Source organism: Chamaea fasciata, unplaced genomic scaffold (assembly GCF_029207755.1).
Source record: "Chamaea fasciata isolate MVZ Bird 193981 ecotype frontalis unplaced genomic scaffold, bChaFas1.0.hap1 SCAF_3, whole genome shotgun sequence".
NCBI lineage: Eukaryota > Metazoa > Chordata > Aves > Passeriformes > Sylviidae > Chamaea > Chamaea fasciata.
In genome coordinates this window covers 41,812,547-41,839,553 of record NW_027094088.1, presented here as the reverse complement: position 1 = coordinate 41,839,553, position 27,007 = coordinate 41,812,547, and the positions used below count along the sequence as shown (strand labels likewise).

Here is a 27,007-nt window from a genome sequence, read left to right as displayed (position 1 = left end):
TCAAAATAAAGAAGCAAAGCAAATGAGTAGAAAGTAAGAGAAAAGCAAAAGAGCTAAGAGATAGTAATGAGTTAGGGGATTATAAGGGCTTAGGAAAGAGTGCTTCTCCTCCAGTACATGTTTAAAATATTCTCACATTTAATGATGGCTGGTTTTTTTATTTAATTGGGGTATTTGGGAGGAAAGCTGATAGCACACCTAAACATCTCCTTGGAAGAGGAGCTTGAAAGTTTTCTCCTTCTAGTCTCATGAGAAGAGGAGGTGAGGGAGAGTCTTCCTTTGAATGGGTACTACAAAAGCAGTTCCAGGGATTTATGTAACACTAAATTGTTCCCAGACCCTACTAAAGGCTCAGTGTTGTATACCTCATGCTGGTTTCTGCCTAGCAAAGAATTTTACCAGAATGTGAACAGAAACTTGCCTCTTTTTAAAAAGCTAATCAAGTATAGAGCTTCACTGCCAAGTGCTACTATTTTAAAAAAAGTACTAGAAGCAACACACAAACCTTAAGGCTTTGTACCTCATTAATTTCCTTGTAATAAGCCAGTAGACCAGATTCTGGTCCATAATTCTGTTCTAATTGCTGTGGTACAGAGCCAGTGATTTCAAAGTTGCTACAGAGGGATAATTAAAACAGATTGGAGCAGAATCCTCTCCTGTATGTATGCACTGTGTATGTTACATTTAGCATTTCCATTATGTTGCACTACATCTGTTGTCTGGAAAGTGCCAGTAAATCAAGGTTTTGAATAAGACCATTTGTGGTGTTGCATCTTACCGTTTCATTTTATAGCATGCAGCTATTACTGGTACAGCTGTAATGAAATCAGAAAGGCAACAAAAACCCTGAGAATCTTGAAAGAAAACCTTTTCTGAACAGAAAAGCAGGTATGAGCAATAGCTTAAGCTGCAAACTATGCTTTCTTTGATGGGAAGACTCTCCTTGTTGCAGGAGAATGGGCTGGATTACGAAGCCTGTCTCGTGGCCCAGTGTGATGCCTTGGTTGACGCGCTAACACGGCAAAAGGCAAAACTGCTCACAAAGGTCACCAAGGAACGTGAGCACAAGCTGAAGGTGAGCACTCCTCTCATCAGCTCAGCACAGCTGTTGATAGGTACCTGGTGTATTTTGTCAAGCTCCCCAACCCTTTACACCATGAAATCTCCTAGTAACCAAATTCTGAAGTCCTTTAGCAGGTTCCAGCTCTGCAGTTTAATGGAGCTATGCCTGCACACATTAAATTATGGATATACTTCAGCAGTTTGTTGAATCAGACCATCAATCTTTATTTATCTGATGGTTTGGGTCTATCTTTTGAGAGATGCTTACCAGTGAAACCTGTGTGTGGTTTGAATTTTGGGACCTTCTGCCCAAGTAAACAGTTGTGATTTTGATATCTTCTTGAACCTTTAAATTCATGTAAGACACCTCCAGAAATACATGAGCTACTCAAAATATATTAATGAAGTGCAGTAAAAGGAGATGGCAAGAAGAAATCTAAAATGGTTGAATGAAGTGGCAGTCAAGAAACATTTAAATAGACACATTTCTTAAAATGCTGGTCTTTATGTGATTTTGAGGTATTATAGTGCCATTCACATTAAAAGTGTCTAAGACAGAAGGAAAAACTGAAGTGGATTATCTAACGTATCAGTTAACAATATCTACCTGAGATCAGCATTCAGCTTGCTTAGCAAGGGCCAGCACTTAGGACATACTGCTGACAGCACAGCAAACTCTGCAGTTTATTGCTGTCACAAGTTGTCCTACAGAACACAGTGCTTTAGACCTAATCCACAGCCATGTAGCAGGAGAATCAAGGCCAGATCTGGAAAAAATGTGAGGCAGCTGTTTTATTTCTTAATTCCAGCAATGTGTTAAGCAGAGCAGATTCAATGCTAAATTGTGAAGAGAATGTTAGGGTATGATCTGTGAGAAACCACTCCAGCAGTTTGCCTCTAAAGTGAAGGACTCTTTAAAAGCTCAGATGTTAGTGAAAGTGTGACTGGAAATGTGAACTCTGCAAATGCAGAGACATGTTCTGTGCCCTCTCTGCCCCAAGCAAGCCTAATCTTTGAGCAATTAATCTGCTCTGAAAATTGAGATTCCCTGTGCACAACATTTTGCCAAGCTAATTATCGGTATTTACAATACAGAGCAAGTGAGTGAAGCTGATGGAGATACGGCAGTGGCCATATGGCAGCTAAATTAAGCATAGATTTAACACACTCTCCCATTCCTTGTCTCTTCTGAAATAATTTTAGACTATTCACTGCAAGCTGAGGCAGTCATAGAACTGTACTGGTGTTTGTTTTCCAGGTTGTTTGGGACCAGATAAATCACTGCACACTGAAGCTACGCCAGTCAACAGGGCTTATGGAATACTGCCTGGAAGTTATCAAAGAAAATGATCCCTCTGGGTTTTTACAGGTATTTTTCTTCCTAATGTTCTGGGGAAGAAAAAAACAAAAAAAAAACCAAAAAAAACCAAACAAACAAAAAAAAAGATGTTAAAGCTAAGTCTAAAAATCTGTGACTTTGTTAATTAGCCCCTTCCACCTCCAAGGCAGGTTCACCTAACTCCTATAAGTACTGTCTAAAACTCAGAGAGCCTGGTGACTGCCTGAGTGTCCCAGCAAAGAAATGGCTTTAACAGCTGCACCCTGACTGAGGTGGGGAGCTAGCGGTCACACCACTCCTCTAACTCCTGATGTCTTTCCTCTTGCCAGCCCTTTCTTCTGGGCTGAGAGAAAGATGCTATGCAGTTAATTATAGCTTTTTGCAGAATATTATTTTATTTTCATCTGAGAAACCCAACAAAGGGCCCCACAGAGCTCTCTGATTGATTTAGCTGAGTAGTACTTCTCCCCCTTGTGCTTCTCCCCTTTGCTCTGCCATGTAAAAGATTCCTTTCAACACCTCCCCTGTAAGGAAATCTAGACTGAAGGGGCTTGCATGTAGCTTTGCTTCACTGAGATTGTTGCATCAAGACCTGTGGCAGCTCCAGGTACCTTTTCTTTGCAAAATATCGCCTAGCCAATAATTGCCTTAATTTGTGGGAAATTGTTTCTTAGGTGCAAACAGTGGAAGTGTGTCTATTGATGAGACAAAACATAACATAACATTTATTTTCCCATAAATTACTTTGCTTAATTTATTTTAATATGTTTATTAATTATTTTATTTTGCCCTAGTAGTTTTATTGCCTTATTCATTGCCGGAAAAGAAAGGTACATCAAACAAAATGACCTGCACACATGAATGCAGAGCATCCCTAAAAAACAGGATGAGAATTAGCCAACCTAAACCTATTAGCATTCGAGACTGATTGTTACTGTCATGTCTGGTCTCAAGCAGGAGGGAGGAATGTGTGGTGTAGATTAAAATCTCTGTAATCTGTTAAGATTACACAGATTTTAACAGGCTGTTGGTTGGACACTACAGGACAAACAAAACCTTTAGGTCTTACCTACATGCTATCTAGATACATGCTTTACTTTCTTTCCAGCTTACTTTCCCTGTAACTTTTGTGGCTTCAGTTTTTGCTGCACCCATTTATAAAAAAATAAAACCAAACCCATTTTTGTTTTTAGTTTTTCCTGGTTTATCTAATGATGCTTTCAAGACAGCCAGCAGACACCCAGGCACTGCATTACTCAGAGCTACTACTCCTGCTTCAGGATATTGGGACATGGCCAAGGGATCCAGCATCCCAGGAAGTGATTCCAAGGTTGCAGGAGGCTGTGGGATACTCCTCCACCTACTGTGCAGACTGATGAGGAGCTCTTGATGCAGGGTCTCAGACAGGAGTGTCCTCAGCAAAAGTAATGAGGAAAAGTATTCAAATTCCTGCAACAAAGGAAAATTGTCTCTGTTATACCCAGAAAAAGAAAATCTACTCCGTGACTTACAGGAACTTTACTGTCAGGGACTCCAGATTTCCAAATGGCAGCTTCACTGAACTCAAGGACAGTTGAATTAATTGATTTCCACAGAGTCAGGATTTAACTTCCAGAAGAATCTGTTGTGATCATTTTAGTTTGACTTTTGGTCTGATTGTCTGTGGGCTGAGATAGAGCAAAGCTTTAAAAATTAAATTCACTTTGGATGTAATTGTAGAAAATCCATCATATATGTGAAAATCTATCTGACAATTTATCATCCTCACTGTGAGTAATATACACCTTCCTTACCATTTGATTTTTTAATCCTTTAGCTTTCATCCACTGAATCATCTCTGCTGAATGGAGAGACTCAAACATTTAAGCCTCTATTTGTGCAACTTCTTTTTAAACAGGAGAGCAAAAGTAGACCATGTAGATCAGAGAACAGAGTACAGAATTATATGTGGCATTCAAAGGCATGACACACAACATAATCTTAACAGGCTTTATAAATGCAGCTTTTACTTTCCTAGCCTAAGATGAGATTTATCTTAAAAAGACAAGATGAAAGGATGCAACATAAATGGACCTCACCCCAAAACGACCAGATCCCATCTCGTCTGTTTTGCTTTCTTAATCCTGTTTCCTTTGTGCTGTATCTCACAGGCATTCTGTCATTTTTAATGTCTGCATCTGCCATTTCCTTATAAACCTGGTACTGTCTTTCAGATTTCGGATGCTTTAATCAAGCGTGTTCAGGTATCTCAGGAACAGTGGGTCAAAGGAGCTTTGGAGCCAAAAGTATCTGCTGAGTTTGACTTGACTCTGGATAGTGAACCTTTACTGCAGTCAATTCACCAGCTGGATTTTATTCAGATGAAATGTAGGGGTGAGCTTTTATGATTTTCCTTTCTCTGTTTTTCATGCATGTGTTGAAACAGTGATTGGAGGTGTGACGATACCAAAGGAGGAAAGAGGAATGGCTTGAATTTGCTGGATAGTTTTAAAAGGTTTTCAGGCAAATTCAGGTTACTGGGTGTTTCCTGGAAAGGTGTACTCCCCTCGTATGTATAATCCTTAAGTGCATCTGGTATTTCTATCTGAGCTGAACGAGCTCAGATAGAAATACCAGATGCACTTAAAAATATTGTAAAGATAAATTCTTCAGAGTAGGGCTTTGAAGGTTAATAGGATATGAGCTGCATGAAACTTCATGCCATTTTGTAGCATTCCTAGGTTTGACGTGGTTAATTCAAGGTATCATGGTTAATTCAAGATTACCCCTATCTTGTCAGAAACAGCTGAAGTAGAAAATAAATATTACACACACACATACACACACGAGCGGGGGGAAAAAAAAACACCCCAGCCTTTGACCTTTGACTCATATCTGGACTGTCCTGCAAAAAGTGTCGATCTTAATAAAAAAAATCACAAGGAAGAGATTCACAAAGGGAAACTACCTCCATGGCTATACCACACAAGGGGGAGGGAGCTCCGTGGCTATACCATTCCTTGGTTCCAGGTATCTGGATAATTCTGGTAGACAAGCTAGAGGGAACTGAGGTTAAAAAACGAATTTAAAAGAGGAAGCTGATGAACAGGACATGTCACTGACATAAAAAAAGAAAGAAAATTAACATCATGAGCTTGCAATGGGGTTAGTTTATGTGGAGCAGGATGAGAACTGCATCAGAATTAGATAGATCTGTAGAACAGTTGGGTTTGAAAGCCATTGTGGTCCCTGGGAATGATGTCATTAGCTTCTCACAGTGGTGATTCAAGCCTTAATTATGCATGTGGGTGACAGGATAGAGGCTGCCAGAAGTCAGTGAATGAGTTAAGGATATTCGTGTAGTGATGTCAGATGTGCTTTTTTTTTTGTTTGTTTTGAGCAATCAAAAAGAATTTTGTTCAGCTTATGTGTTCTCTATGGGCCTAATTCTCCATCTAAGACTCCCAAGATGAGGTCATTAGGGTGGGTAATTTGGCAGCTATGTGGAGAAACAGTGTACAAACAGTTAAAGGCCAGAGTCTGATCACCAAGAATGCTTTGCATCTTGGCATAAACAGGCTGTGTTAAAGTTATTCAATAAACATCTGTGAACTGCTCCTTTGAAATGTTGCCAGACAGGCGAGTGGAGTCAAGAGAGAAGGAACATCACTGATAAAACTCCTCTGAGTGCTGTCTGCACTTGTCTTTTTAAAATCAGTTTATATTTAATGCTAGCCATATTTATTGTGAAATACATTTAATACTAATCTCCCACCACTGTCCTTTACAAACATATGAAAAAATTAGTTAAACTAGTCACATAGATTGCTAATTAACCACAGGTTACCTGAGGTGAGAGCAACTTCGGTATTTGGCTTGTGGACATTCACCTGGCTTTAAGGTTGAAGACTTACAAAACTTTAATTGAGCCAAATTCACTTGTGCTTTATGAAAGATAATGTTATCTGCTATGCTGTCATTTATCATAGGATGGCTGGGAAGCTCTGGTACTGAGTTAGACACAATCTGAGGAGCAGAGAAGAAGACAGGACTTTTGCAGCCCAACCCTGTGCAGAGCTTCCACCCTTGGGCTTTGTTCCCCAAAGTCAGGGTTAGCCCTCAGGGAGGGCTTTTGCTTGAGCTGTCTTGGTCCTGATCAGGGTTTATCTGTTGCATGCCCCAACAGGTTGGTGAGCACAAACAATGTGACCATGCACACAGCACTCAAAGAATAGAGGAAAAGGTGTTAACCTGGCCACCATTCCTTAAGATGCATCAGGGATTATTCCCCTTCATAACTCTGTGTGCCCAAGCAGAACAAGCCACTGACCAGTTCCAAGCTAACATTCATAGGTGTTGGGGATTGTTTAGTATATAGATGTGTATATATCTTTTTCTCTTTATGATAGCAAGTCTATTTTGATTTGAACTTCTCAGTCTGACACCTAGGCCTTTTTTTTTCTGAAATTTTACTTCTATGACCTCAACCAACTCTGCATTATTTTAGAATTGTAAACTTATCTGGGTTGGACGGGAACCTTAAAGATCATCTATTCCCAACCCCCTGTCACAGGCAAGGACACCTTTCACTAGACCAGGTTGCTCAGAGCCCCGTCCAGCCTGGCCTTGAACCCATCCAGGAATGGGGCATCCACGGCTTCCCTGGGCACCCTGTTTCAGTGCCTCACCACCCTCACAGCAAAGACTTCCCTCTAATACCTAATCTAAAGCTTCTCTCTTTCAGTTTGAAGTCATTCTCCCTGTCCTATTACTATGTGCCCTTGTAAAAACTCCCTCCCCAGCTCTCTAGTAGACCCCTTTAGGTACTGGAAGGCCACAGATATGGTCTCGCTGGAGTCTTCTCCAGGCTGAGCAACCGCAGCTCTCCCAGCCTGTCTTCACTGGAGATGTGCTTCAGCCCTCTGATCACCTTTGTGTCCCTCTTCTGGACCTACTCCCACAGTTCCATGTCCTTCCTATGTTGGGGGCCCTGGAGATGGACTTAGTACATCGAGCCATTGACTGTAACTCTTTCAGTGCAGCCATCCAGCCAATTTCTTATCAACTGAGAGGTCCATCCATTAAAATTCTTGTCTCTCCATTTTAGAGACAGGGATGTCATGGGGGACAGTGTCAAATGCTTTGCACATGTCCAGGTAGGTGACACCAGATCCTCTTCCCTCATCTGCCACTGCTGTTATTCTATCATAGAAGGCCACCAAACTTGCCAGGCATGATTTGCACTTCTTCAGATGCACTACTTGCATTTTCTCATGCAGAGTGGTCTTGCATCTAGAAATATAGGTATCACAGAGTAATCAACTCAGCAATTCAGGAGCGAGCACCCAAATGAATTGGGAACATCACTTTACTGACTGTAAGGACAAACTGCAGTTGCATGGTGATGTTTTGCTATTTATGATCATGAGCACTGGAACAGATTGCCCAGAGAGGTTGTGGAGTCTCCCTCACTGGAGGTATTCAAGAACCATAGGGACACAATCCTGTACCAGGTGCCGTAGGATGTCCCTGCTTGAGCAAGTAGGCTGGACCAGATGACCCTCTGTGGTCCCTTCCAAACTGACCTGTTCTGTGACTCTGTGACTTGCATATTTCTGAGCATCCAGTTTCACAAAGAAAAAATGTGAATGACTCTTCACATCTGCTCATCTTTCTTCAATCCTACCTACGCCAGCACACCAACAAGTTATCAATCTTTGCCAAATGTTGGTGTTGAGGTGAATGTTATTAACTCATTTTACTGGCTGAGACAAGAGCAGATTAAAACATTAAAGCATTAGCATTAAAGCACTGGCATTAAAGATGTCAATGATTTGTAAAGGAAGTTTTGGGGAGATCTAGGAGAACAGGGCAAGCATAGCTTTTCCAACTGTAAGTTGTTTTTTTCCCCAAAAGCTTTGCAATGTAATATCTGTATTAATGTTATCAGTGCTTAGTACATGACTGAATTTCTGGGTTTTTTTTCAAACTCTGGCCTCATTCAACCTCATTGAACTTGAATGGGTCATTTAGAGTGAAAGCATGCTTCTAAGTAAACATTGATTCACTGTGTTAGACAAAGAAGAATGAAAATGGTAATAAATCACATTACATTTGCTTCGATGTCATGTTCATCTACATTACTTATAAGCACAGATCTAAAGCTCATCTCAAAAAATAAAGGTCATAGGGCTCTTTTTCTTTTTTACAGAAAGAAGAAGCAATCTAAGAACAAATTAAATGTGCAGAGATGTGATAGGTGCAGAAGTAATGCTTAGGCAGTCGTGTTGACCAAAGGGTCTCACTGAGTCCCACACTCCCTGGGCCAACTGACCCGAGAGACACTCACACAGCTCTTGTAGTTGCTGGCATTTTGAGCTTTCCCAGATAATTTTCTCTGTCCACGTTTTCTTCTCTCTGTTGCTTTTACTGAGTGCATTGGCACAAAATTCCTGTCCTCTGATGCCTGGCTTGATGTGTACTTCACATATTCTCAGTTTATTGGCACAGTCAAATGCTTGTTCCGGGTTTGTTTTGTTCACACAGCTGTAACTGGCATGCAGTCTTGATTGGCTGAAAAACAGGACTACATACAAAATAGGAAAATATATACCTACTCTACTTTTCTGTACCACCTCTGAACATCCATTCATATACGCCTTCTCCATGTCCTGAGTGACTCCTTCCCTCCTCTGCAAACCATGAAGATTCCCCAGACACATCTGCCACAAATCTCTGCTTCTCCAGGCATAAGCTGTACAGCCCTGACAATTAAAGGACAACTGTTTCACCTTAAGCTTTACCTCTGGTTCTTTCTGCTCTGTGTCATGGACTCAGCTTCTTGTGGTCTCTCCTTCTCTCATAATGCTGTTTGTGAGGCACTTGCTACAGCACTGAATCAGGCTATTCCAGGGCCGTACTGCACTTTTGGAGGAAGTCAAAGTTTTTGTGTTTCTGGAGGTCCCACTCTTTTGGTGCATTTAGTCCTTTACAAACTAGTCTGGGAAGGTGGATGACACCATTGCACCACTTGCTTGTCGAGAGGACAAAAGACAACATCTCAGAGCAGCCCTACTGTACCCTGTGAGGGGACTACCCTGATCAGCTGTGAGATACATTGAGCAATATGTTTTGGGAACTGCTCAGTTGACAAGAGACATCAGTCAGGGTCGAATTTGTTATCGAACAGTGACCTGCATGAAGCACTTTAAAAATAGCAAGACATCATTCAGACTCATTAATAAGTCCCTCTGTGCCAATGCAGTATAATTTCTCCCTTTATATTTTTAATATTTTCCTTCAAAAAATCTCTTGAGAACTTTAAATTGGTCAAGAAGTGGGACAGAACTGTAATTTAACATCTGAGCCTTTTTTTTCCCTGGCACTTAGCCTGTATTTTTTTCTTAGTCCTATTCCATTGCTGCTTGCTGTGAACTGTATACCAGTGTCCCGATTATTCAACTCACTTTGCACTTTCCTGTGAGTTTACAAGTGTTCATCTTTTCTTCTTCCATAGGGAATTTGAGATCAAGGCAAATCTCCGCCCATCCACATCCAGTGGAGGAAGCAGGAGGGCAGTCACAGAAAGCATCATGCAGCAAAGCTGCACAGGTGCTTGGCAGGAGCTTCCTGCCTCTCCTTCAGAAGAGGTGTGCCGTTCAGGCCACAGGCTGACTCAAAGAGAGCAGGAGGCTGATATGGATTACTCACAAAGCCTTAACTATCCAGCAACACATTAAAGAAGACAAGGCACTTCCCCATAAAATGAAACTCTCACACATTGGGCCAAAATTCACACTTCCACTGGGAAGTGGGAACAACAGCACTCTACTGGATGAAAACATTTTATTCCTAGACAGCATTCCTGTTTACATAGTTAAAAGAGAATTGTAAAAAATATACCCTCCCCCAAAAATTCTGATTGTGCATTACGTGAACAGTTCCTGAAAGCCTCCTATCAGCGTTCCTAGGAGTTAGGAGTTGTTTTTTTTTCCAGAGGCTGAAAAGGTTAGTGGTTTATTCAGAGGTGAAGGGGCATGGTCTATTTTGCATCTTATAAACTTCAGAAATTAGGTTTTCATCCAATCTTGCCAGGACGAGTCTCAGAAATGGGGCAGACCAGACAAATGCCTCCTGGGAAGGCTAACCAGCTAGCAAAAGTGGCAGGAGTGTGGATGGCTGATAGACCCACTTCTCCCAGGCTCGTCAGTCACCAGGAATACTCAGGCTAACAAACACAGACAAAACTCTAAACTTAAAATGCTTCACCTAAAAAAATCCCATTACCTCTGAATTCCTCATTTTCAGATTTTTGGCTCCTGTCACATTTCTCTGACTTCTCCAGACACAGTGTCTCCTAGAGAAAAGTCTGAACTTTCCATGTGAGAATACAAGCAGGTTTTTATTTATGACACCCTCTGAATCATCCTTAAATATCAAGGAATAGGAACAAGGCTTCCTTTTCACAGAAAAACCTTCAAGAGCTAATTTATAAAGCTCTTTTGTTTCATTCTTCTGGGCTACCAACCATCTGCGTTCACTGTGGTGATGGATAATGCCAGCGGAAAGCCGTGGTAGCTTCTGCACTGTTTATCACAAGTGTGATGTTGACTTTCATGTCACTTCCAAAGTGGGGGTGAAGCCTCAGCCCTGTCACACAGTAGCATCCATTTTCCCACAGTCTGCTTGGTACACAGAACATGAACAGTCCTCTTTTATCCAGAAACGTAAAATAGGACGAAAGGAACAGCTCAAGGGCTTAGCTCTCACGCAGACAGAAGGAGGAGAATAAACTAGAGGGTCAAAGCAGAGTAGATAAAAGAAAAGCAAACTGATATTGTGAAGCCAATGAATTCTCAAAGCACTCAGTTTCTTCTAAGACATGATTGAGCTCAGCAGAAATGATATTGAGATATTGAATGGCGAAATTTAGCCTTGGGCAGAAGACCAGGCAGGCTCTCTGCATCGCTTGCATCCTACTTAAACATTATGGTTTCAACAGTGCATAAGATGCATGCCAGGTCTATCGAGAAGACTAAATTTTCACTTTATAATTGCCAGCAAAGAGTGAACAGTGAGAGCGTAGTTGTCTTTAGGAGAGGTTGGATAGAGTCGGTTTCCCACAGAGACACAGCTGAATGTTTTACTCTGTTTCTTTTTATTTTTAAGATGCTGGTCTGGTAAACAGTCTCTTGGTGTTTCTTCTGAGCAAGTTACCGAAAAGGCATGTTGGTAGAAAACTTTGCATTTGTAATTTCCATGATGAGTCTCCTGTGATGCAGAAGTTCCTTTTCCTACCTGAACCATGGGATTTAGATAAAGTTTGCAAATGGAACAATTTGCTTCAACAGTTTAAGTGTGGTTGCCATAAAGTTAACATATCCAAGGTATTTTTGATGAAAAACTAGAGCGAGAAGGAGGGGTGGTAAATTAGATTTTTAGAACCCCCCACAACTGTAGTGAAGAATTACTTTCCTGCTTTTGGTGGAGTTCCTGCTGTCTCTCAGCTGTGCTGGGAGGAGTGGCTGCTCTGCTTGTTAATAGCCCAATTCTTTGTTAATACATTGGGCTCCCTGGCAGCATTGCGTCTGCGATGCTGCCCTATGGCCTGAGACACCCCCTGCCCCTCCTTTTGGGGACAGTGGGTGCTCTGATGTGAAGAAGAATTCTTCCAGACAATGACTCTTGGGAAGAAAACCACACATGCATTCCCCAGACTCTAGTTCTTATGAGACACGACAATCAAGTCCAGATATGTTTCTGTTTACATCTTTCAGTGAAATGATTTGTCTAATGGGGTAACAACATTTTGTTATGTAATTTTACTGCCTTTTGTTTCAAGGAAGAGAATGGACTCTCTTGCTAACAAACACTGGCTCCCTGGCAAGGGGAAGGAGGTGAGCAGTTGCCATACTGCTCACGGCACAGACTAATGGGGTAGGCCAGAGTGACACTAACCTGTACCCAGTTCCTTTTTCAGTGCCACCTGTCCCATTACTGCAGCTGGAGAAGTGTTGCACCAGGAACAACAGTGTGACATTGGCCTGGAGGATGCCACCTTTGAGCCACAACCCAGTGGAAGGTTATATCTTGGAACTTGATGATGGAGATGGTGGCCAATTCCGAGTGAGAATTTCATTCAACATTTATTTGTGTTTCTTTGTATGTGAGTTTCCTCCAGATATGGATTTTTTTTTCTGTCTGAGGATGGGGAGAGGGGTAGGGAAGATGTGAGTTGTCAAAACATCCCTAATTCCATTGTGTTGGTGGAGAAAGCAGTGCGGATGCTGCTTAACTGAAGGACCTCTGGCTTAGGTAGGAAGTTTGTCTGAGGTTATTTTCAGGGCTCTTGCACAGAAAGCCTTGAGGTATCCCTAGTGCATTCCAGAGTAGAAAATCCCATACAAGCCTGCAGAAGCTGGAGGTGGTTCATTGCACAAACCAGAAATTTCTTTGAAGCCCCTACTCTCATCTGTTCATTGCACCCTGTTTCAACAGCTGACATTCTCGGTACAGAAATGCAGCTTAGTCTGTCCTGATTTTCTGAGTAAAAAGTACAATCCTTCATAAAAATACAGGATTTCGAAATCTTTCCCCTGGGAGTGCATGAGACCAGGCTGGTGGAAGCTTTTTCCACTGTCACGCTGTGATGAAACTGATAAATATGGAAAGGCTTCCCAAGTGCTGTCCTTCCAAATCCTCAGGGTGATGCTACAGCGTGATGCTCCTGGTTGCAGGGTGCTTAAGGGCTCCCATACTTTTTCCACACATCCTGATAAACAAACTAGAGAAGCAATTCAATCAGCTTTCTTCCAGCCATGTCCTCGTCCTTCCTCCTCAGGCAGGCTTCATGCTCCTGTTGCTCAGGACCAGGCTGGCCCAGTGCTTTCCCTAGGGGCTGGTGCCTCAAAAGCATCTGGAGATCATTGTGGAGTACAGCTGCTCTCTTCACAAATGGGGAATTTTGCCAAAAACACATGATGGCATTTCTTCGGGAGCTGCAAACTGGCTCCTCCTTGGAAACCTAAAGATTTCTCAAGCTGAAAATGTCCTGGCGTGGATCCACGTAAGGAACTGCCAAACTACTACACCCATAGCCAGCAAAGGTACCTGATTGGAACACCCCTCATTAGAAGAGGCAGCAATATTGGCAGGCCATTTTGAAGAGGGCATTGTGGTTTTTGGAAGACCTCCTCTGTTCCTTGGTCCAGGTAAAATTTCACAGGGATTTGAAGAGCCTGGTTTCCATTACCTGAAAAGGTCCTTTTGTGAATGGCTGAGAGCTGCCAATACAGTCAATGTTAGTAGGTAAGAGGGTTATATATCAGTGTGTGATGAATGAAGAGTTAGAATAAGGTGTTACAATTCCAGTATCTTTTATCCAGTTTATCCAGGATAAACGTTTTAAAGTGGTGTTCATGTCTTGCGAATAACAAGATTTCAGGCTGGTGCATATCCAAGCTCATTTGTGTGGGTGAGTTTTGTTACTGCCAAAGTAACAAAAGTGGACTGCCAGCAGTGCCATGTTAAGATTTTAGGTTAGAAAAATATACAAAACCATCTCAATCCTTAAAACTGTAAGGTGATAACTTCTAAGGCGAATGGTCTGCTTGCTGTGGTAGAAACATCCTCAGTTTTACCCATTAAAAGATAAAAGGCAGGCTTCTCAGCAACGCTCTTTCAATAAGGGTTTGCTGATCATTAAAATGGAGAATTCTGTATCTGAAAGCGAAGACATTGACTGCATTTTATCAGTATTTGATGGGTGGATTTAAAGAACATCTTTGTTGAAGCAGAGAGCATCAACCTGCATAAACCGAAGCAGTGAACAGTGGGGAAAATGAAGTGGATTAGAAAACGTGAGAGTTGTTCAACAGATACAAATTTTTTTGACAGTCAGCATATCTTATCACATGGAGGTAAACTAAGTTATTCTATTAAAACTCTTCTTTGTCTCCATGAATGATCACCAGCTAACTCAGGACGCAAAAGATTTTGTTGTTCGTAGCAGCCACCATAGCAGCAAAGACAACAAACACGTCTTGCTGTAAACTTAAGCAATTCCTTTCTTATCGCATCCTTTTGGGTTTATATGAAAGAGAACTATTAATCATCAGAACTATTTCTAGGCGTTACTTAAGTCTTAACTGAACTGGGATCTGAGTTGTTTGCTCAATGACAGTTTTAAGCACTTTGGTGCCTTTGCTACCGTAAACCTTCAGATTTCACAGAATCAGAGAAGTCAGAGGTGGAAAAGAATTATCTTTCAACCTGCTGCCAAGACAGGATTTTCGAGGCTTCTTTCAGTTCATCATAGCCTGCATAATCTGATCCTCCTCAATGGTCTGCCTACATGTTCCTCCCTCTGAAGTATTTCACATTACAGAAGTACTTGCTGTATAACAAACATTTGAAGACTTTTTTTGATGTCTCTGTTGTCTAGTTACTGTTTCATCATGTGGTGCATGTAATCCTAATTTTTAGGAGATAATTTTCTTCTGGATCTGCGTTTTCAGTTTTCAAAATTATATTTTAACCTAGGCATGAGATAACCTTTCCAACAGAACAAAATTGCACTTGGTTTTTTTTTATTCTTATATGCCCTCATTTTTTGTCTTAGATAAAATAACAGCCACCGTGTGTCAGATACTGGGACTAGTCTCCAAAATAGTCGTTTGGAGTAGATATTGCAATAAGATGAGCATGGAGATTTTTTGTGTTGCCCTTTATTGCTTTACTCTTCCAGCTTCATCTTCACCTTAGTTTATCCAGTGCTAACCATCCTTGATGTCTCCCGTGCTGTGGCTGTCTGTACTTCAGCATCACTCATACATCCTGGGAAGCAAAGAGAAGCTATTCACTTTTGGCTTGTATTTAGAAATCTTAACTATGTTAAACTATGTCCCTCATTCTCTCTCTCTTGGTTTTTTTGGAATGTTTAGGAAGTATATGTTGGCAAGGAGACTCTCTGCACCATTGACGGCCTTCATTTCAACAGCACTTACAATGCCAGAGTCAAGGCTTTCAACTCCTCAGGCGTTGGTCCTTACAGCAAGACAGTCATTTTACAGACGTCCGATGGTGAGCTGGGGCTTTGCCACTTTCTAAATGAAAAGCTGCAGGTCTCAGTGGCAAGACACTTTTGTCCCTTTACACCCATAAATGTGTTTGACACCTACTGGCATTTTCCATTATCAGTAACACTTTAGGCTTCAAGTTGTGTGACTTTAGTTGGCTGTAAAAGTCTAATATCTAACTAAGATACTTTCTTTAGTGTACAGAAACAGTTATGCAACTCATGGGATATTTTTTGTCCCATTCTGTCTCCCTTTCTCCATTTATCTCGTGGATTTGTCTTTTTCTTCGCTACTGCTTCAATTTCCCTGCAAGGTTTGATAATACAGAGATGGGAATTCATGCATGTTCCTCTGTAATTATACTTGACATCCATACAGACATTACAGGAAGTTCATCTTCATTAATGATTCTGTAATGAATCAAGAAGTGCTTGCTATTATCACTTCCACTTTTATGCTGTGTTGCCAAAATAGGCCAGTATAAAATATTTATACTTTAGGAGCTTTTGGGGATTTTTTTCCTTTTGTAAAAAGACCCCTTCACTTTGACAAACTAGTGAAGTCAATCCTAACCAGCATAGGCACAGCTAATCTCTATTTCCATTAAAGGTGATCCTGAATCAATTCACCTACATGAGCAGTTTCCATGTCATGGAGAAGCCTTTGTGACTTTCTCGTTCTCCTCAGTGACTTTCTTGTTCCTGAAAGTGGACAGAATGTCACTACCCTTAGCAGCTAAATTTCAGGGAAACAAGCGCAAATAACGCAAAGCACTTCTGAGCTGAAGAGCAGAAGGGTACCAGCTCCGGTTAATCTTGTGTAGCTGCCTACAGTGGCAAGGAAAGATGGCCTTTATTACCTCAGAGTGCAGTGGGGTAGAATTTTATCCTTCTTTATAAGGCAGAATTTTATCCTTCTTATGGAAGTAAAGCGGGCAATGCCTGGACACAGCCCCTCTTGATGCAATCCTACCTTTCCTTTTCCCTTTCCACAGTGGCATGGTTCACCTTTGACCCCTCCTCAGCTCACAGAGACATAGTGCTGTCGAATGACAACCAGACTGCCACCTGCAACAGCTACGACGATCGAGTGGTTCTGGGCACCGCAGCCTTCTCCAAGGGCGTGCATTACTGGGAGCTGCACGTGGATCGCTATGACAACCACCCGGACCCAGCCTTCGGCATCGCCAGGATCAACGTGGTCAAGGACATGATGCTGGGCAAGGACGACAAGGCCTGGGCCATGTATGTGGACAACAACCGCAGCTGGTTCATGCACTGCAATTCCCACACCAATCGGTGAGTGCTGCCTGCCTGAGGGCTTCTCTCCTCACAGGCGGTTTTTCTACATCAGAGGCAGGTGTCTCTAGCCCAGCTTCTGGCTAAATGTACTTATTTTGTTCCTTCTTAAAAATCACTTGTGACAGTGATCGCACCTTAACAGTCTGTTAAGGTGCTGTTTGTTATCCTCACTGTTATCAATCTTTCCCTGAGATCTTGCCTAAATCCCCCCTGCTGTGACTTAAACCCATTACTGCATGTCCCACCCACATCAGCAGACAGGGGCACAGCACGGTGGGATGCAGGACTTCTGTCATGTCTGGAGGGAGAAAGGTGGTTGATTCTCCTCATTAGGAGGAATCTTGGATGCAGATTGTATGATAATTAGGCCGCGGGTGTTTGTTTCCGTTCTGACAGCTATTAAGGGTTTTGCTGTAGGCCACACTGAGGTGGATCTGGATACAGGGACTGTTTGGCAGTGAGGGCTAAGTGACAGCTTTCGTTCTACTGAGCCATTGTACTGAAGAGCTTTGAAAAGCACCTCAACTACTACAACCAACTGGGACATGTTCTAGCTACAGGTACCTCCAGGGATGGATCACACAGAGAGAACAACTGTCAGCACAGATCCTGTGTTGTGCTGACACGGTTGCATGACTTTCAGCACTCAGGATAGTTACCTAGTGCTGGCTTCTGTTTCTTTGAAGTGATGCCAGATTGTGCAGGGGCACATGGTTAAAGTTGCTTGAAGGTATTAGAGCAGAACTGCACTGCTCTCTTTCTGTGTCCCATGAGAGGGCCAAGCTCAGCTGAAGGTCAGCTGGGTACTGAGACCCTTGAGAAGATCTCCTCTGAAGAGGATCCTAAGTCCCTTGCTTATTTAGGGAAATAGTGTATTTGTATACCTATTCAATCACAATGGGAGATTGGTATGTGGGTAAAGTGTCTGACTAAAGAAATGCAGGAGACCTGTGGGCAGAGCTGGAATCAGCTTTGATTTAGTTTTCTACTGACTGTCTCAGCTGGTCTTCCACTCTCACTATCTCAGATGGTTTTTCTGTTATACCAAATGATTAAAACAAAGTTTTTTGCAGTGATTTTTAAAACACTGAAATGCAGGTGTCTCCTTAAAGAGATAAGGTTGTGTCAACATGCACTGTATCCTAAGGGTAATTGTAATGTCTCCCACTGAATAGTCATTTATACTCTACAGCATTCCTGTGCTTTAAGTAAGTACACTGCAATTGCTGGGAATTTTTGTTTGAAACATGGTTTGATTTTGCAGTTCATTACAGACAGGTGGAAGAACCCTGTAGCTGGATCAAAAGCTATCTGAAGTCACTTGGATTGTTTTCCATGGGTCCAAAGGCCTTAGATCATGTCCTGAGACAATTTAAAGTAAAATAACATCAGTATAATAAATATACCAAAAAGTTCTCTGTCCCTTTAACATCTTGATTCAATTCAGGGCGGAAGTAATGTTAAGCTGTATTAATTTTAATGCTCTGTGGAACAGCTTATGTTTTCTGGAAAAAAGCTGGCAACCATTCTGTGCACCATTGTCCCAGAAACCTATTTTGTGGATTTGGTCCTCGGCATGCTCCTCCCGGCAAGCAACACACAAGCTAAGCGAAAGCTTTTTTCTGGGAGGCACAAACAATGCAAACACTTAGGATTTCCAATTGTCCTGCTTAATCGGGAGAACAAAGTGCTTTCTGTTGATGATAGTTTCCCAGTTTTTACCTGATAAAACACAAAGGCATGTGGAAGGCATGGAAAGACCCATGGAATATCTGTTCAAGGGAAGTACACTCGCAAAGGGCATGTAGTCTTATGAAATCACATGCGCTTCAATGAAATTAGGTCTAGGCATTATATTTTTAACTGTAACAGTCAACTAGGTCAGTTTTTTAACTCATTAGCTGTAATAGTCTTGTGGAAACAGTTATTGCTGCCTGTTTGTTTTTCCCCACTGGACACGAGTACATGACAGCACAGTATCACAATCCAAAGTGCATTCATTGTCAACTTTTAGCCTCTGGGATGTTATTGTGATGGAAGTTACCCCTTAGTAATAGTTTCTTGCTTTCTAATCTTCATGAGAATAACTGAGGGTAATTAATAAATGACTACTTTTCAGGATAACCTGAGATAGAGTTTGAAAGACTAATTTGTGTGACCTATCACATTTAGAGGACTTTTCTGCTCCTTTCACTTACCGTGTGCAAAATTGGATCTAGCATGACTTCTGTAATGCTGAAGGGGCCATGAACAGAAGACTCTAATGCATTCAGAAATAGAGGGCTGAGGAAACTGGTTAAGAAAATACTTCAGGGAAGAGATGTAAGATGTAAGTTTGGGAGACACCTTTAAGTCTTTTTGTTCCCAGAAATCTGAGCCTGGGAAAATCATGAAACAGATCCTTCCAGAAGCTCTGCCAAGGCACATGGAGGACAAGGGGGTAATTCAAGACAGTGAGCACGGCTTTACCAAGGGCAAGTCCTACCTTACCAACCTCTTGGCCTTCCATGATGGAGTCACTGCAGCAGTGGACAAGCTATGGGCAACATCCATCTGCACTGCTGTAAGGCCCCTGATATGGTCCCCCACAAAATCCTTCTCTGCAAATTGGAGACACATGGATTTGATGGATGGACTGTCCAATGGATAAGGAATTGGTTGGACAGTCACATCCAGAGGGTAGTGGTCAACAGCTATATGTTCATATGGGGGTTGGTGACAAGTGGTGTCCCTCAGGGGTCCATGCTGGGGCCCATCCTATTTAATGTCATTATCAATGTCATAGAGAGTGGGATCAAGTGCAACCTCAGCAAGGTCACAGGTGACACCATGCTGAGTGGTGTGGTTGACACACCCTGACGGATGAGATGCCACCCAGAGGGACCTGGACGAAGTCAAGAAGTGGGGCTGTAGTAATGTCATGGGCTTCAACAAAGCAAAGTACACAGTCCTGCATCTGGGTCAGGGCAGGATGGAGGATAAAGGGACTGACAGCACCCCTGCCAAGAAGGACTTAGGCATACTGGTGCATGAGAGGCTGATCATGATCTGTCAGCATGCACTTGCAGCCCAGAAGGACAACTATATCCTGGGCAAAAAGTGTCAGAGGGATGGAACATCTCTCCTTTGACAAAAGGCTGAGAGAGATGGGGTTGCTCAGCCTGGAGAAGAGAAAACTCCAGAGTAACCTGATTGTGGTCCTTCAGTACTTACAGGGGGTTTATGAGGAAGATGAAGACAGACTTTTTAGCAGGGCCTCTTGTGCTAGGACAAGGGGTGATGGTTTGGAGCTGAAAGAGGATAAATTCAGACTTGCTATAAGGAAGATATTTTTTTACAGTGAAGGTGGTGAAACACTGAAACTGGATGCCCAGAGAGCTGGTGGATGCCCCATCCCTAGAAACATTCAAGATCAGATTGGATGGGCTTTTGAGCAGCTTGACCTAGTTGAAGATGTCCCTGCTTTTTGTGGGGGGGTTGAACTAGATGACCTTTAAAGGTCCTTTCCTATCCAAACTATTCTGAGAGGTGCTCTATGCCCATTAACAAGAGGCACTGACATTCAATGCAATAGATCTGTTCCTTGGCAAAGTTCCCAAAGCAGGACTACCAGGTGCTACAGGCAATATACTCCAGCCACTACATGTTTATGGAAAGAAGAAGATGTAAATCACACTGAAATATTTTATACTGAAAAACAACAGAAAGTCGAAATCTAGAGTATTTGCATTTTAGTCTTAAAAGTCCCTTGCAATCAGGGGAGTCTCTTCATTGACTTCAGAGATCTCAAGAGCAGGTTTTTTCATCACACAGAAATGCTACAATTGAATGAAAAATGCTATCATTGGTGATAGGTATCACGAAGTTGTTAAGATGCTGTAAAACTAGCACGTGAAGTATTGTTAATGGAGAGTTGAACTAAGTATTAAGTTTATTAAATTTTTCATAAATTGTTGTTAAGATTTATTTTTAAATAATAGTGAAACTACTCTTCTTAATTCCTCAAGCCAATTCATGCAATCGTATTCTGCACATTGTCCAAGCTGTTACTGAAAGCATCTTGGAATAACAGCCTCTACTGCCACAGGCAATGGCATTTTTCATGGTAGCCAAATTCTCCTTTCTGTACTCTGTCCTTCCAGGCTTCTGTTCAGCACTTCTGCACTCAGGACTTATTGTTGCACAGAGAAATCAAAATGTGCAGGACAAATGGGATTTACTTGAAAAAATGAAACAGTGTTGCCTATTTCCAGAATTGGATTGTCCTTTAAAAAATACTAAGTATTTATTAAGGGAGCATTGCAACAAAAAAGTTCTATTTTCCTTTCACATGAAAGGTTGCTGGGGTTGTGTGGAGTAAGTGTCGTTAAGTAGCTTAAAAATTCATTACAGTAAAGGAGCAGGTTTTTTACATGGAGCCACAGAAGTGTACCAGGAGGGAGCAATATCAGTTTGAGCCTCTTGATCTATCTGGCTTCTTTTACCACAACAAAAGTATTTATTAGAAAAATTATCCTGTAATGCTGTCTAAATGGTGTACATAAGAATGAGCAAATGTATTGCATAAGTTTTCTCATAAAACAGACTCTTCCAGCTCTCCTCCTGGAGAAATCAACCAGGAAATAGTCCAAAAAGTGCTGGAGTCCTCAAAGTACTGTTCCCAAGACAGGCATGGGATGCTGAGTAAGAGCAGCTGTTCAGCCCCAGAGGAAGTCCAGCCTCCCTTACAGTGGTGTGGTGAAGAGCTCCTGCCTGCTTCTATCCTTCCTTAATCCTGCCAGACCAAGTTTCTCACTGTGGGGAGATGGCAGGGTAGGAATGGGGCAATCTACCTGATGAATTCCTGCAGAACTTGGGGCAGGAATAAAGGGAGAAGGTCCCGACCCTTCTGCTCTGCCCCCAACACCCCTGTGGCTCATGTAGGGGCCTCAGCTGGGTCCTGCCCTTGCCTGGCTGGAATCTGCAGGCAGAATCTGTCTCCTCTTCAGTGGAGCTGTCCCCAGGGGCTGCAGAGGAGTCACTCAATGTCACCATGCAGCACCCAGCCAATTAGCCCACAAGAAACAAATTAGCTTGTCATATAGGAGAGAACATCATAATCTCAAAAATACAAAGTGCTGTTTCTGTTTCCCTTAGAGAAACAATGTCATTTAAAAGGATGTAATAAAATCCATTTTAAGCAGGATCTAAAATGTGGTGGCCTACAATAAAAACTGTTCCGAAACACAGGGATAAAGAAAGTAATCTACTTGTAAATAGCTCCAAATTATAGTACTGTTGCTTCTCACAATCTCATAGCGAGTTTTATGATTGAGAGCTTTTAATAAAAGCAGTTTATATAGTGACATACTCAGGGTAGGTGAGCATCTTAAGTTTTGATGGAAAATATATTTTGTGGTTTTGGAGAAGAGGTCAGAGAGAAACCTATTAATACTTACCGGACCAGAAATCAAATCAGACAAATCTGAGAACAGTGGATTTTCACATCTAACACCTCTCAGAGTCAATCCATGATTCTTAGCTATACTATTATTGTTTGACGAGCTTTATATGGAGAAGTCACAACAGTTTTCTATAATCTACCTTCAGGTGAAGTGCCACGTGCCACATTTTGTCTAAAGGAAAACAGTTTGTGACACCTAGTGGACAAGAGGAAAATTTCTTATCCTTCACTATATTCTTCCTAATCATACTCCTATCCCCTCTCCCCTTTTTTTTATGTTTTGCCTACCTATTGTGATAAATTTTATGATAAAATGCCATTAATCTTGTGAACGTTGTGTGCCTGAGGCGAGTGCACAGGACAAAAGACAGCTGCTTCCTTTCCTACTGCAAATTATTTGAAATCTGATTTACCCTGAACAAATTGTGTCGTGCTGTAAATCCATCGCAGAGCCCCACGATATCAGCAGAACAACAGTGCCTGTGGCCAATCTGCATATCTAGTGGATATTTTTGCTCAGTGTGCTCCAAAGTAATGCTGAGTTTGACTAACCCCCATGTCAAAGTGCATTAATGTCAAATTGCTCAAGCGTGTAATGGCTGGCTGAGTCTGTCCTGGCAAGCTCTGACACTACAGCAGCTCTCAGCAGCTGCTCCTGACACAACCAATTATCACTGGTATTAATAACTGTGCCTGCACCCTTGAGACATCTCCCAGTCCTGTAGCTGAGCCCCTCGTCAACCAGAAACTACACTTAGGCCTAACCAGTCCCAACTTCCACCCAAAAACCACTGTGTGTTGTAGCTCTGCTGGCTCCCTGGGCTCTGGAAATCTGGGCTCCTTTAGAGCATGACAAGGTGAGTAGTTAAACTGAAAGTCTCTCTCTCAAGCCATCAGCAGGCATATTGATTAGAAATGAACATCTAGCAAAACAGCTTCCTGCTTTTTCGTTTCCTGCCATGCATCACTTCACTGTGACAGGGATACTTAGAGGTGCCATGTCTCCAGGACTCCACTGGCTCACCTTCCGATGGTCATTAGCTGAGGGGACCTGTTAGCTCTGGAACCCATTTTCACCTCTTAAATTGCAGTTACAGGAGAGGTGGATCTAATTTCTCTTTGGGATCCCCTCATTAAACTCCCATGGCTGTGGTACACGTGCTTCAGATAAAGCTGTAGATCAGTCATCGCCAAATGCCTCAGGGATAATCACTTCCCTGTGCTGCTCCATGCTCCCTTTAGTAAGGCTGGCTTGTCCTAGAGTGATGTACTAGTTTGAAACCAAACCAGTGGGAGGTCGTAAGTTAGAATTATAATTTTATAGGATAAATATTAAAATAAATAAATAAATGCAGTAGTACAAGAACACTGACAAAGACAGAATACAACCTGACACCCTATGGTGGTAGCAGTCCAAGCAGAGTGGTTCTGTTGAAGCGGTGATCCTGTAGAAATAATGGGTCTGAAGTTCCAGCAGTAGCTCTTGTCCTCTGGGAGTCCAGTAGGTAAATGCTGCTCTGGTGTTCAGAGTCTCAGCTTATATCCAGGCTGGAATGCTTGGTTCCTCCTTCTGGGCGGAGCATCTCACAATGGGATGGTGAGTCATGTGATAAGGCCTGATGGGCCCATTAACAGGAGATAGTCCAGGAGGGGGTTATCTGTGAATCGTGTGGCAAAGGTGCTGATGGGCCCATTAACAGAAGATAATCCAGAGTGGGGGAGGCAGAGAGCACTGCCTCACCTGGTTTCAACAGTTCATGAAGATGGTGATAGGATATACTTCAACCCAGGACAAGAGAGCAGCATAATGTAGCCCTCTGCCTTCACCAGCAATGTGCCCTTTGTACCCTAGGACTGAAGGAGGAGTTTCTAAAGGTGCCACCGTTGGTGTTCTCCTGGACCTGAACAAGCACAACCTGACCTTTTACATAAATGGGCAGCAGCAGGGGCCTCCAGCATTTGAAAATATCGAGGGTGTCTTCATGCCTGCACTAAGCCTCAATCGAAACGTCCAGGTAAATCTCCTACAGTCCAGCCCCACTTGCCCTTTCCAGCTAAAGGAGCTGAAAGCATCATCTGTAGGTAGTCAGTACAGATAGGGTTTCTTTTCTTCTCAGGCTTACATCTAGGCTCCTCACTCTTTTTGGACTACATTTCACTTATGCCTTGCCTGAGCAATGGGAAGAGTAATGCCGTAAAACAAGTAGAAGTACCTGCATGCACTAATTCCTGATCTGATTTTCCTGTGATGCTCCACTTGAAAAGCAGTGTCTCTAAAGTTCTCCCCAGCCAGTCTGACAAAAAACCATCTTAATTCCTTCTAGATCTCATGTTTGGAGATAATTAACATTGGCAAATGACTGAAGTATGAGCAGCACAGTGGTAAGGAGAGCAAAGGCAACATAGGTCAGAGAATTAGCATAACAGTCAGCACATCATTCTTGTGCTCTGTATGTAAGAGGTTTTACTCTTTGAGGAACTGTCTTTAACTAGAAGGCATTTTTACTTCAAGATCACTGCTTATGGCTAGAAGCTGGGTGTGGTATAAGAGAGAACCTGTGGAAATACCCAGGAGCCTGAGGATTGAAGGAGGTCAGCTTAGATCAGGCAGGACCGAGACAGCCAGGGTGGAATACTCATCACGTACATGGGCTCCACTGCGTGACCTCTGTCCTGAAGCACTTGGGGTCCATCATGCAGGGATCCCATCCACCTTGTACCTAGCAAGCAGCACTTCTGGATACCTATAACTGGTGGCTAGATTTGGGAAAAGGTACAGACACCTGGCTTCTCGGTCCCAAAGTATTCAGGAGGGAAGGGGGAAGGAGACTTGTTTGTTTCAAAGCCTAGATATCATCTCCATGAATAGTCTTGATTTAAACTTGGACCTGCAGTCCTACAGCTCTGTCCATGTCATTTACCTGCACTTTGCCTTCATGAACACTCTTTGCTGAGGATGTCTCAGTTTTGAATCTAATGTTATTTCTTCTTTATGCAGGTGACCCTGCACACAGGACTGGAGGTGCCACAATCTGTAAAACAGCCCAAGTTGCCCAACAACTAATGAAGTCCCCGTCTGACACTGTGCTGGATTCTGTAAGCCTTCTCAGTGTGTTTTGGCACTTTTCAGTAGGTCAGTAAAAAAGCATCCTCTTCCCTGACTTAAAACACTGTGCAGCATGCTGCTCACCGAATAATCAGCTGGTTAGAGTTAGGCCACTCCATTTTCAATTTAACAGCCATAGCAAGCACATCCACTGGACTGGCACTCAACTGCAGATGGGTACCTGAACATATCTACTCTGCGTTGTACACATATGTACACTCATGTGCACACACACACACAAACACATCTGTAAAACAAAAGGTTAAATGAGTGTATTTTCTCTCTCATGGCTGGATTTGTGCTTGGATATTAGGGATGCTGAAAACATGGGTGAGACTGAAGGACAATGGATGTTGGAGCAGTTTACCAGTAGATGAACTGGATTCCCTTGCCACCTGAAGTCCTTAAATAAAGAAAGCATATGTTTTGACAGCTGAAGCAGAGGTTATATGCTCAAGAATTCCTGGTTGTCAATTACATTCAGAGGCTCAAATGACCATGAAATATTCCCTCTGGCTCTAGACTGCAATAAGCTATAGGATGATGTCCCCTTAGAATCTCATTGCATTATTATCTGCAATGAGAACAAGATTGGTTCCCAAATGCTGCCATGAAACAGCTGGGCTCATTTTAGCTAACACTATGATACATGCAAAGTTCAGATACAGAAAGCTGAAAGAAAAACATCCTTGATGCATTTTAGTGTTTGTTATTTAGGCATGACTGCAGAGACACTTACAGAAGATCTGATTGTGGTTGTCAACACAGCTATTGAAAAACAGTGCATGGGAGTTTCCTTTGAACTGAAATGATAAGAGATTTATTTAAATATGGCACGTGCAAAGTGTCCCACATTGAGAAATACTGCTTTACAGCCTTGATCCTCATAAAACCTGTGCAGCTGTAGTTCCAATGTAGCTTTGAGATCTAAAGCCTTAATTTTCTATTAGATTACTGTGAGCTAATGTCTTGATCCTAATGAAACACTTGAGATTAATAACAGTAATGCAAAACCTGTCCCTAAGAATTTTTCTGGATTGGGACATAAATCTTTTGCAAGACTTGACCTGTGCCTGGCATCTCCCACGAAATCGAGCAGCCATTTCAGGTCCTGCCCATGACAACTGGAGTCTGACTGACAGTGATCTTTTCTTACAGCCATGGCACCATCACCTGCATGCAGTTGACAGGAAACCAAACGATGGTTTGCCTGTGTGCTTCATTTCCTCTGAACCCAGCTAACAAATGCAAGTGTGTGTGTGTGTAGAGTGGCAATCCATGAGGTCGAGATGCAGCAGACTTGATGAGCCCATGACATCTTGGACTCTTGTCACTCTAACCCTATAGAAGTGTGGTGCTATCAAACGAGAAATGCATAAACTCTCAAATCCTATCAATGTACAATTTCCTTTCTTTAAATCCTGCTGCTTATACAAACTTTCCTCTTCAAGTCTACATATACGCACACACATATTGTTATCAGGCATGTAATTATTAAACCTGAAAACAAATATTCTAACCAAAATCCAGCTTACTGCTTTGCATTAAAGCACAGCCACAGGACAAACAGCCCAGGTGTGCCTTCAGGCAGCCTGCCAGCCCCCAGATATCCTGCTCCAGGCTCACTTCTGGTCTCTGTCTAGAGCACATCACTCAGGTAGTACTGAGTGATGACAAGGCTTCCCTGTGGCAAAGCAGCCA

At 42.3% G+C, this 27,007-nt stretch overlaps 1 protein-coding gene across 13 annotated transcripts in view; it reads left to right on the top strand.

Annotated features, from left to right (window-relative positions):
- Window positions 1–25,606, top strand: part of TRIM67 (tripartite motif containing 67) — a 34,792-nt gene extending 9,186 nt beyond the window's left edge. For 2 of the 13 annotated variants that reach the window (XM_066180437.1, XM_066180434.1), the window contains 8 exons: window positions 953–1,075; window positions 2,321–2,431; window positions 4,615–4,774; window positions 12,360–12,505; window positions 15,322–15,460; window positions 16,451–16,754; window positions 24,053–24,215; window positions 25,199–25,606. In XM_066180437.1, coding sequence (XP_066036534.1) covers window positions 953–1,075; window positions 2,321–2,431; window positions 4,615–4,774; window positions 12,360–12,505; window positions 15,322–15,460; window positions 16,451–16,754; window positions 24,053–24,215; window positions 25,199–25,264 — 1,212 coding nt within the window. In that variant the 3' untranslated portion in view covers window positions 25,265–25,606. Of the gene's footprint in view, window positions 1–952; window positions 1,076–2,320; window positions 2,432–4,614; window positions 4,775–12,347; window positions 12,506–15,321; window positions 15,508–16,013; window positions 16,032–16,407; window positions 16,755–24,052; window positions 24,216–25,198 lie in introns of all 13 variants that reach the window. The other 11 variants (XM_066180440.1, XM_066180435.1, XM_066180441.1 and 8 more) reach the window with 10 other exon arrangements.
- Window positions 25,607–27,007: the final 1,401 nt, after the last annotated feature.